We start from the raw sequence: 12,340 nt of genomic DNA on the forward strand, positions 1-12,340 counted from the left end.
CTCCGTGCCCTCCAACCCGCTCGTCCACGACCCGCGCGGCATGCACTCCGAGGACCTTCACGCGTGGTCCATCTACAGGTGACCTTCACATCTATATGACAGTGGGGCACCCCATACAAGCGTCGCAGGATCTCAGTCAAGGCTCATGATGTCGCAGTCGGCGCTGGGGCTCGACGGCGAGCGGCGCTACTCCGTGCCCTCCAACCCGCTCGTCCACGACCCGCGCGGCATGCACTCCGAGGATCTTCACGCGTGGTCCATCTACAGGTGACCTTCACATCTATATATGACAGTGGGGCACCCCATACAAGCGTCGCAGGATCTCAGTCAAGGCTCATGATGTCGCAGTCGGCGCTGGGGCTCGACGGCGAGCGGCGCTACTCCGTGCCCTCCTACCTGCTCGTCCACGACCCGCGCGGCATGCACTCCGAGGACCTTCACGCGTGGTCCATCTACAGGTGACCTTCACATCTATATGACAGTGGGGCACCCCATACTAGCGTCGCAGGATCGCAGCTTATGATGTCGCAAGGTTCTATCCTCTCCCCCACTAATTGCCTTCAAAGTTCAACGTCTAGTCAAACACGGCTGCTGCATGACGCAAGATTGACGCAACTGCGCAGCTCAGGCGACGCTCAAAAGACAACAGGATGGGGTGTCTAACTGCTGTAAGGCTTCCTGATAGGGATGGCAACTCTATTTTTTTATACCTACCACGTCGGTGCCAAACAGTATACTGAGTATACGGTCCGCCTGATGGAAAGCTAGTCTAATTAATTAGCATAGCGGACGATGTTTTTAGCCTTTAGGACTGACACATTGTTGTTATTCATTAATGGTCAAGGTTTCCGTATCGCTTGATGTCTTTTCAATGTCACTTGTATTGTTTAAATCTTCAATAAATTAAGTTAACATTAATCTGACTCATCAAGGGCATTAATAGTTATATAAACTCAAAATTATGACCGATAAAAAGATTTTCACTTAGCCATAGCACTTAGCACTTCCAATGGACTTTGTAAAATAATCAGTAGAACTAATTTATTTTATTTTTTCGCAGGCAAAATCTGAATTCCGATTTCACAGACAGCGCGCTAGGAAGCACCGACAAGAGCCCATTGCCGTATGGAAACTTCCAGCTCAGAGATACCACTGTCCAGTCCATCCTATCGCATCCCAGATATGGACCCAAGTAAGACCAATATTTTTTCTAGGTACCGCCTCTAGACTGTCTAGTCCAGGTACGATAGTTTGAAAGGACTTGCTTCCATTTGTGTAAAAAAAAAAGATGTGTTGTTTCGTGATCTTCTAAAACTCTTTTAAAAATAATCTGCAAATTCTTTTTTACACATTTTACAGATGTATGGTTTCTTATAAGCAGTAAGGACCAATCCCCAACAGTCTTAAATTCTACTACCTATACATAAATTAGGCCAAACACATCTGCCAGAAAGATCTGACGGTCATACATTAAGCACTCCTAGATATTCAGGGCTAAGCTAAGACTCTGACTGATTTTGGTCTTAGCGTCACACTATAACAAATTTGTTTCACTTAAAAACCTTGTATTTTGCTCCACAGATCAGCGCTCGGTTCAAACATGTACACGTACCTCAAATTCGGGCTGCCGCGAGTGTTTCCACCGAACCACAATGGATCGCAGCGCTCCGGGACGCCTAAACCCAAAACCTCGATTGGCAGTGGAATGAAACCGGTACCCAGGTACTTATACCAACATTTTACATGGGCCATTTGCCCCCTTTGGTTGTTCTTACATCTGCAGCAGAAGAGAGGACGTTGCATTATATGAAGATTATTAACGCCAGACGTAATCGAAACGTTTCGTTGTTTATGCTTTCAATGTTACTTATTGAAAATGGCGTTAAAATGGCAGATCGTCCAATACGCACTGCCCGTTGTTTAATAGCTACCTAAGAGACGTAAAATGCCAGTGCCGTTTTTAACCCCCGACGCAAAAACGACGGGGTGTTATAAGTTTGACGTGTCTGTCTGTCTGTTTGTCTGTCTGTGTGTGTGTCTGTCTGTGTCATCGTAGCTCCCGAACGGATGAACCGATTTCGATTTAGTTTTTTTTATTTGAAAGCTGTGTTAGTCGGGAGTGTTCTTAGCCATGTTTCATGAAAATCGGTCTACTAGGTCGCGGTCGGGGGTTTTTCAAAATTTTAATTTTGTGGTTAGGTTATTACAATATTATATTTCAACAGGATACAAAGGCAAAGTAGAGGAATACGCGAAACGTCATCAGGCTACGACAGCTCCGACAATGAAACCTCCACAAACTACAAATACAGCCGAAAATACCGATCTGATCCGGATTTTAGAATGCAAAACTTGCACACATCCTACCAAGTAAGTCTACTGTAGATCATTAATTTAAATGTTTCATAAGTTTTATTTAAAGATGAGGATGCTTAGGCCCACATTTCAATTTATTGTAAGACCGATTAGGTCGATATGCTGTTGTCATCTCTAAAATCTAATCTAATCGTCTTCTAAAATCTTCACTTTTTTCTATTGTAAGAGTTTGATTAATTCTGGGCGTTTTTTCTATCCCTCTCAGTCTCCTTTGTACATATTCTAAAAAATATTTTGAACTTAAATTGAGTAACAAAACACTTTCCACATTAAAAAAACAAAACAAATGCTTCCAGGACACAGGAGGCAATTCTAAATCCGTATACATTTTCAGCCTCACGGCGGTCCCGGCGTGCCCCTAGTAGCCATGCAGCAGGCAGGTCTCAGAAATGAGCCCCACTGGACCAACTCTAGGCATAAGTCCGTGAGCGAAGCCAACCTGCTGGGCATAGACGCCCGACCGCACCGCCCCTCTTACAGCCATCGGAGGAATAGTGTAGCTGACTTCGTGCCTGACAATGACCATCAGAGGTAATTTGATATCACATAGCTATCGGGGTATACAATATACATATTACAATGCCGACACTGCCAACCTACCGGGCATAGACGCCCGACCGCACCGCCTCTCTTACAGCCACCGGAGGAACAGCGTAGCTCAGTTCGTGCCTGACAATGACCATCAGAGGCAATTCTATAAGTAATCTTTTACTTTAGATAAGAGTATACCATGAGAACAACCTTTCGGCTATAGATGCCCGTTCATTCTGCTCCCATTCGGAACAGCCACTAGAAAAACAGGTGATTTTATTTGTGCCTGTCAATGACTAAAGACAATTTCTTGACTTAAGCAGCAGCAAAAGGCATGCGGGGGGGTCATGATTGGAGCCTAGGTTTGCCATACAAATAGACCACGTGACCCCCCCCCCCTCCGAGGCCTGGGCCTTTACCACGTCACCCCCCCCTGGGCACGAAGCTGGATCCGCGCTTGGCAAAAGGCTGCCGGGAATAATGATTCTCTGAGCTGCCTCTGTTAACTAGTTGGCCAAAACCGCCGTTCTGGATAGGTACTTATTTGTTTTGTGGTTCTGTAAAACGTTGCTGACCCATTTTACATGTTGGAGTTTGACATTTCAATGTCGTCGTTTTACATCGCTTGTCAATGACGTTATCGTGTGTATTTATATGTTACATACCTATTGTTTTAACAATGACTACGGGGGCATCGCGATATTTCACAATGACAAGCCGGTCGAGTTTGCGCTAAAAATTTGATTTGGGCCATTGTTGTCGCATTCAACACTTCACACGTGCTGTTTTTTAGACTTTTTGCACCATTCTATTAAATAAATCCTAAAGATTAAGTGGCGGGTAATAAACATAGTGTCCGTAGTGACCTTCTTAGTGGTATTCGATGATACCTACTTAATAATTGTAAAGGGTTAGCCGTGATCACGTCAGCTGAGTCTCAAAGTTACAAATGAATCTGTAGAATTTAGCTGAAGAAGTGACTTACTTTATGTTTCTTCCCTTGCCCTTACCCATAAGTCGACTACATTGATTTTACTACTTCAATTAAATACCCTTAACCTTCATTTGTTTCCCAGTTACCTGATGGCGGCGTCTCACCTCGGCGGTCGGATGTCGAAAGCCGGCAGTCACATGTCTTTACCGCAGTCCAGAAAACAGTCCACACTACGGCCTGGGGACCACTTAGATGGATACACGCATTCCGCTTACATTTACCCTAACTATTATGTGAGTATGAGTAGGCTACCTTAATAATTGTCATGGGCGTTGCTAACTGTGGATAGCTGATATTATCCTCACAGTTGATAGACTTAATCCTTAATTAGATATAGCAAAGAGAGAATTGTTGGTTACAAAATGTGGTATCTTCGCATGAGCAGGGGGGGGGGGGGGGTAGCAAGCACATTCCAATAAGCGAAATCAAGTTCTATTAAATGTCTCCAATTTTAATTAACTTACATTATAAAAAAATGTATGCAGAAAAGCATTCATTCAACATCTACAACAGATGCTGTCGCTAATGATGATGCACATATTTATTTCTGCTTTGTATTTCAGGTTAATAGTTTAGAAATAACAGCACCGAACAACAAGTCAGCGCTGCTGGTGTCAGGGCTGAGCTTCGAGGTGAAATCCGGCGAGATCCTCGCGGTGTTGGCCACGTCGCAACACGAAGCCACGGGGCTGCTGGATGTCTTGGCTGGCGTTAGGAAGGTTAGTTTAACCTTATCATGTAAGGCTAGGTACGCAGTACGCGGCTAATAGCCGCAAGCGACCAGACGCACAGTGGGTACGAAACCAGAGCCGCAAACACTGTACGCACTATGCGAGTATGAGGCCTTCCGCAACCGCACGCAGCTAGCCGGTTAGTGCGTACATAGCCTAACAGTACCTACCTACGTGCTCGTGTCGGGACTGGGTTTCGAGGGATCTACGTGGTGTTGGCCTTGTCGCAGCATGAGGCTACTGGCCTTCTGGATGTCTTGGCTGGCGTTAGGAAGGCTAGTTAAGAAGCATTTTCTGAAGTTGTCAAAAACTGTGCCTAATGAACAGATACGTGTCTCCTCTAGAAATTAATGCAATCTCGGTGGCGTTATGGGGCGGGAACATGGTAACAACCTTCCTACCAGATTCACCCAAATCTTTCAAATCACTGTATCGAATGAGAACTGTAGCGGATATGTTAAGAACGTAGAGATTTTTTAAATAACACGTTTCTTTTGCAGAAATTAACGGGCGATATAGTCCTCAACGGCCAGCCTGTGGCTTCATCGACCCTCCGTAAAGTAGCAGCCTACGTGCGAAAAGACACGTCTCTCTGCCCCTCCATGACGGTGGAACACACGCTGAGGTTTCACGCGGCGTTGCGAAGGCCGAGGAATAACCAGCATCAGGTCAAGATGGATGATAGAGATCGGGTGAGTTCTGATTCTTGATCCCATGATGTTTGGACAGCCAGGGTCAACAGCCGGAGAATATACACCAGTTAAAAAGGGTTACTCCTTTATACGGTTTGATTCTAAGATCCCAAGAACATGGATTCTTGGCAGAGGGCTGCCCAAGTAGGCAAAATACTCTGCTCCTATATGGACTATATGGTCTAATACAGCAAAATTGCTCATTGTATGATGTGTATTGCATGTTCCAGATGATACAATTATCTACTCTCATTTGTTCCAGATAAACTGGCTAATAGAAGAGCTAGGCCTCGACCAAGTCCGAGACACGAACGTAGCCCGTCTAACGCGATCCGAGATCAGGCGGCTCAACGTGGCCTGTCAGTTGTTACTCGACACGGCCATCCTGATCTTAGACCAGCCCACGAAGGAGATGGACATTTTTGACACCTTCTTCTTGGTGGAGTATTTGAGGAACTGGGCGAGCGGTGGGCGCGTTGTGATCATGTCGTTACACCCGCCGACTTATGAGATATTTGCTATGCTTACTAAGGTAAGTTGCATAATTAGTGTCCGAGTGTGCTATACGGAAATCAGAATAGTTATGAGTCTTTACTTCTATCAGAACAGAAGGCACAGAAGAACATTGATAGTCACAGTATGTTACGTTTGAATTCCATTTCATAAGTAATATTTTCAAATAACACTGTACCTTCGAGCCGGATAATATATTTTGATCTTTTTCAGGTGGTCTTAATATCCGCTGGTAGAACGATGTTCAGCGGGTACAGAAGAGACATGTTGCCATATTTCGCTTCTATCGACTATCCTTGTCCCGCCTTCAAGAATCCTTCTGATTATTATTGTAAGTATCTGCTTTAATATTTGTTTTTCGTTACACACTTTTACATAAATATCCGGTAAATAATAAAAATACTACGTTAGATATCTTCTAAATATGATGTGTTCTACAAATATTTTTTTATATTGAAAACTGTCAAGAATTTTCCTTACTAAGCGATTTAACTAATTGTATCTGCTTTTGTGCATGTACTTGTAGCTCGGCAAAAGAATCGCGGAGTGTGCCGCCCCTGCTTTTATCATGATTTCTGATAGAAATTTCCCTTCCAGTGGACCTAGTGACCCTCGACGACCTATCAGCGGCGGCGATGCTGGAGTCATCAGGGCGGATCGAGGCGCTGGCGGGGCTGTTCTGTGGCGCGCAGGCGCCGCCCGAGCCGCCGCCGCCCGTGCCGCTGCCCGCGCCCATCGCACGCCCCAATGCTGTAGTACAAGCGTTCGCTCTCATTGAGTAAGTAACCTGCGACACAGTATAAAACCAGTAATAATTCTTCTAACAAATTTTGCGCCGCGCGGTTTGTCCTTGAGTAGCGCTCGCACGCAGCGAAGTGCAGCGAGTACATGCATAACCGGAGGATGCCTGTCGCGTCAGTACAGTACGGGTCGCCCGCGCTACCGAGTCGCGCGCGGCGCGTGCGAGAGCGCCAAAAACCGGTCGCCACTGCTAGAGATTAACTACTGAGTCGTCCTTTTACCGTGCCTGCGACCTCAAACTATTTTGGCCTATTACGACGACGCCGTTAGACACTTCTTTACCTTCTTCTTCTTCTCAGCATATTCGCGCCTACTGCCGAACTTATGCCTCTTTTCGGCGGCGGCGGTTCTGTGCCATTTTTGATGTCGTCCTGGCTCGTGGTTTTGCGTCACTTCGGCTTCCCAGTCGACGTCTCTACAGCAACACTAGCTGGCCCCATTTATCGTCATCTCTAACAACAACCTTACTAGACTTCTTCCTAGTGTTTGTCCCTTTTTTTTTTGACGGAGTGGGAATGCTGTTACGCACGATGTGTGGGACTCGCCGTTTCTTTCCCCTCCCCTATCGAGAGGGGGGAAACTTGGCCCTACCCACTAAACCCACTCCAGCGTTCCATCCTCTTTGCCGTTCGTGAGGGCGCGCTGGGATCGATGTTGTCATCATGTCATTCACCACGGCGCCCTCCGCTAGTGTTTGTCCCTGCTTTTTGGCTCAGGAGTTTCTGGGGTCCGCTTGATCCAAAATCAATCTTGGTCTCCTAAACGAGAGTGTATCTGTTTCAATCCTACGTAAGTTGCTACTGTCAGTTACTGCCGTGAAGCTGACACAGATTCGCCGACACACTGGCTTCCCGACGATACCTGAACCGACCTGCCGGTCAGTCGTCCCAATGCCGATCTAGGCAGCCTGATCGTCTCCCATTCTAAATAGATGTACCGCACCTTTGAATAGAAGTTCTGTCCAGCTGCTGAGCATTTCTGAATATCACCATTATAGGCATTATTATTGTAATAAGTACATAAATTCTGCGTAACCAGTAATGGCTCAGTCAGCAAAATACAGGATCGTAAATATTAAATGGGGCAGGGCATCGAACCCCTCACTACATATTGATAAATCTTCTCGAATCTTGAAGTGTGTGTGGGGAAAGTATTTAAAATCATTGAAATTTGAAATCTTGAACCTTTTTAACGACTATCAATTGCTTCCAGAAAAAGTCTGGTGTTCACTCAAATGACAACGCTGTCTAACGTGGTGACGCGGGTGCTCATCGCAGCCATCATGTCCCTCATCATGGGAACCATCTTCTGGGACCTGCCCACCACTGACGCGAAGGTAAGAGGGAGGAAAATAAATGTTACTGATACTGTTGTTAATATTTATCATTATGCATGCCCACTGTTGAGCATAGGGTTCTCTTCAGTATCTACGCCACTTGTCTTGGTCCTGAGCTAGTCTCAACTAGCTATGACCTGGAATTTTTCATATGTCACTTCTAACGACATTGCTAGACTTCTTCTTAGCAGTCGTCCCTCCTTTTTGCCATGGCTTGTTTTGGCAACTAATCCCTTGAATTTGCAAAACATTCGTTTTCACGAAAGCTAAGTATGTCTTGTGTGTCTATCTATCCTTCTATTCATTTATCATTTTCAAAACTCTAGAAGTCATCTATTTGATCTTTGAACCTCGTGAGTTTTCTGTTAAAATACATTTATTAAAAACTTAACTTCTCTCGTCGCGCCATAAGACACGCATCACGACTTACATTTCCTCTACATCGCACGATTGCAGTGGCAGCTTCCGATTCACTGCCGCCAAGTGTTGGAACAATTTTCCACCGCCATTATGCAATTCTAAAACAGTATACACTTTTAAAATTCACCTCCGTAAATTGGTATTGGCTAAAGTGGCTAAGCAATACAAGTCCTTTTTTATATTACGAGTATAAAGGGATTTAACTAGTTAATCATTTCAATCAAATGAGACTAATCATTTCAATTAATTCTTTTCTTGTTTCAGTTAACGCAAAACGACCGAGTTGGATACCACTACTCCGTAATGTGCCTAAGTCTATTTCCACTGCTCATGTGGCTGACTGCTCGGGAAGCCAGCTCTATGAGAAGGCACGTTGAAAGAGATGTTGCTGTGCCGTTGTACTCCCGCACCGTATTTATACTTTATGATGTAAGTACCACGATCCATTTGTTCTACTTCAAAGTTATTTGTAAAAAAAAAACTATTTATTTCTTTAAAAAATAATCAGTACATGCTTATAGCTTAGCCTAATCTATATTTATTCTAGATACCTAATTATGTCCTTTCACATAGCCGCCCGTGTCTAAGATAGGCAGAGACCACAAATTTCTACTAACTTTCGTTTACTTCATTTTCATAAAGTTTCTCATGCACACTCGCCAGTTTAAGGTGTTCCTGGCCTGGTCTTTTGTCCATATTTTCAACTCCAGCATCTACTTCCATCTACCCTCTCTTTGTCTGCCGTCTTTCACTCTTCGTTAATATTCATTTTTTATTCTAGCAATTCCTGGAGCTATGGTCAGCTGTGCTAACATGGTTCGCGTACCTCGTGCCAAGTTACGCCATGAGTGGCCTTTACGCACAGACACCGGGTTCATTCGATGGATTCTATATTTATTTAGGTAAGTTACTTTGGTATTTCCTATAGATATATGTGACATTACCTGGATTAAGGGACCTTATTGTCGTTGGCGCTTACGGCATTATGAGCGATGATCGTGTATTATAAATACTACCCCGCGGGAAGAAAGTCACATATAAGAAGCTTTAGTCTTCCTTTGATGAATGAATGTTTATGTGGGACTAAAATAATTGTAGTTCGCAACATTTAGATTTCGCAACGACTAAAACTAATATTCTCTCCTTTTGTCTCCTGCCTTGTTACTGTCATGTCTCAAGAGCTAAAACATTTACCCTTTGAGTCCCTAGCATTTTCTCAACCTCAGAAACTTATCTTCTGTAACACTGACATCATAAGATGTCGCTGGGACTCGAAGGGTTTAACAAAGTATTGGTAAATTATAAAAAAAAGAACTAGAAACATTATTTCGCACATTTGAAGCACACCACCGGGGAATAAGATGGATTAGAAAATTTCCCTCTACGTTTTCATTCTCATTACCCCCTCAATTTCTCCCCGGGCATACCGCCATAAAAACACTACAATTTAAATTACAATTCCAGGTTACAACGCGCTCTATCTAATAGCCACCCAGATGATGTTCCGTGCCTTCGTCTTCCTGGTGCCAATGGAGAAGACAGCCACAATCTTAGCAGGCTTCTGCTTCCTACTCAGCACGCTAGCCAACGGCGTGATGTTGCATCGTGAAGACTTGCCGCAATACTGGCGGTGGCTGGAGTATGTCTCGCCATCCAGGTGGACGCTGCCGGAGATACTGATGAAGGAGTTGAGCGAGACTGCCTTGAGGACCAGCATTAGCAAGGAGATGAGGTGTACTAATAAACAGGTACGTTGATGTATTGGTTATAATGACTATCTAAGAGCAATCTAGATGATGTTGCCAGCTTTCGTCTTCTTCACCTCAATGGAGAAGATAGCCACTATCTTAGCAGGTTTGTAATCAAGATCACCCATGGTTCCGTCATTTAGAAAAAATAATCCAAAATCGACCAAAAAGTTAAGCAAGCATAAATCTGAAAATGTAACGAGAACCGGTAGAGAAATACAACCTGCGATGCGTTTCGTAGCCAAGATGATAATAGTTGGCTCCTTGGCGGACGATAGTTTCTCTCTATCGCTCTTCCGTATGCCACAGATACCGGCATTTCGTTCAATTGCCCAAGTCTCCATAATCGATGTTCATCTTAACTAATTGTAACCTTCTTATTCTTCCAGAGGCCGTATAACGACATCATAGTACAATCGCAGTGCCCCCCACCAAACGGCACCCAGGTCCTCTCCAACTACGAGTACCTTCGCGCCGACAACATCTGGGAGTGGTCGGACGAAAGCTTCCTAATCGCTTTAGCCATATTCTACGCGGCGTTCGCTGTGATCGCACTTTTGGCGTTTCTGTGCGACTGTACCAAGTACGTTAGGAGAAAGGAACGGAACAGCTTGAAAGGACACAAAGTTACGGTTAATACTCCTTGATAATTAATTTCTAATGAGAAATTTTGGAGAAATCTGTTTTCGACTTATAGTCAAAGTGATAATAATAATTTACTGAAATAGGACCTAAATTCGAAATAATGATTTTTCGAACGCAACACGGTGCAGGATAAAATTACCAACGGTACGCATGTTTTAGTAATTAATTTGTAATAAGCCGTAAAAATTATATCAATGAAATTAAATATATTTGACCAACACAGATTGTCAAATGTACATTTATGCAGTCAGGTCAGTAATCTACATTTATTTACTACTCGTAGATCAAATCATACGTATAATTTTCTAAAATTTTATCACGTTAGTAACGATCATACGATTTCGTTGACCTAGAATCAGATTGTATTGGAAGATGAGTTAATTTTCCATATAATTTGATGCAGATCTAGGTACTGCAAGTTTTAGTTCAAAAAAATGTGGGTTACTTTATAAAAATCGACTACAATACCATATAAATATTGATCGATTACAGCGTCTGAATGCCATGGCAGCGTTATCGATTTAAGGGAACCTGTAAATTCAGCTAAGAAGATTTAGGTAATTAAAGTAAGGTTTAAAACTTTTTAACTGACCGTCTGCTTCAAAATTCTTATTTTCCTTTATTGTAACTCGACCACGCTGCCATCAAATTAAAACGTTGTTATCGCTACTACAATAATATACAGACATGTTGATTTGATATTAAGGTTATTTTTGTAGCTGAACTAGTAATGTCGATCTTAAAATCTGATCTTCAAGTTAGATAATTTATGGATCTGTTCAATGTTCTATTCTAGAAATTAAGTAAATAAATGAATGTACAAAGAAATTATAACTATACTAGTATATTTAATAGATTTATATGAAATGCAAAAGGCTGACTTTATACCGTCTTCCGTCCTTGAAAGCATGAATACTTGTATGATAAAATGTGCCGAATGCATGTAGTAGGTTAGTTAGACAGATATCACAAGTTTATCTTAGTCACTATTTTCTTCTTCACATGTTTTGCCAAAAACGTGATGTCTATGAAACTATTCTTTTATAAATAGAGTAAATTAAGAGAACAGAGTACCTACTATTGCAAAAACAATGCTTAGAAACTTGATTTTCTTATGTATTATCACAACAAGTTTGGTTACTCTGTTCTGTTTCTTTACTCTTATATAGCTTTCTCTTTTCTACTTGTGTAGAAAAGTCCTTCAAGCACTTATGACTGTGAATGTGCATGTTGTTTATGCAATGGTATGAAATAATAATTTAAAACTGGTATTTTTTTCAAATCTTTTGATGTCTTAGGTAAATCAATATATTGAAATTCGCTAATTAATCACCATAATACATTTGTACGAAATCCAGTATTATGACATTTTAAGAGTTAAAAACTACTGCCAATTAACTAATCCATATCTATTTTTAAATCATCTTTTTATTTAATAGGTATAGTTTATTAAATTTTAGGTAGTTTAAAGGAATAAAAGTGGAGCCATATCAATTAGATAATTATTTAATAATTGTTAAGTTACCTTACTTTCGGCATAATAAAAATAAATT

At 42.5% G+C, this 12,340-nt stretch overlaps 1 protein-coding gene across 2 annotated transcripts; it reads left to right on the forward strand.

Annotated features, from left to right (window-relative positions):
* Positions 1-116: 116 nt before the first annotated feature.
* On the forward strand, positions 117-12,326 carry LOC125226193 (ATP-binding cassette sub-family G member 8). 2 transcript variants are annotated; one of them, XM_048130108.1, is made up of 16 exons: positions 117-267; positions 1,061-1,192; positions 1,582-1,722; positions 2,226-2,370; positions 2,711-2,907; positions 3,984-4,134; positions 4,465-4,620; positions 5,133-5,324; positions 5,587-5,856; positions 6,051-6,168; positions 6,435-6,615; positions 7,851-7,974; positions 8,659-8,823; positions 9,176-9,296; positions 9,859-10,142; positions 10,532-12,326. In XM_048130108.1, exons 1-16 carry the CDS (start codon positions 146-148, stop codon positions 10,787-10,789), a joined length of 2,757 nt encoding a protein of 918 aa, XP_047986065.1. In that variant the 5' UTR covers positions 117-145; the 3' UTR covers positions 10,790-12,326. The 2 variants fall into 2 exon arrangements, with proteins under 2 accessions (XP_047986065.1, XP_047986066.1); XM_048130109.1 differs by lacking the exon at positions 117-267 and adding an exon at positions 327-458.
* Positions 12,327-12,340: the final 14 nt, after the last annotated feature.

The sequence above is a fragment of the Leguminivora glycinivorella genome, chromosome 5 (genome assembly GCF_023078275.1).
Source record: "Leguminivora glycinivorella isolate SPB_JAAS2020 chromosome 5, LegGlyc_1.1, whole genome shotgun sequence".
NCBI lineage: Eukaryota > Metazoa > Arthropoda > Insecta > Lepidoptera > Tortricidae > Leguminivora > Leguminivora glycinivorella.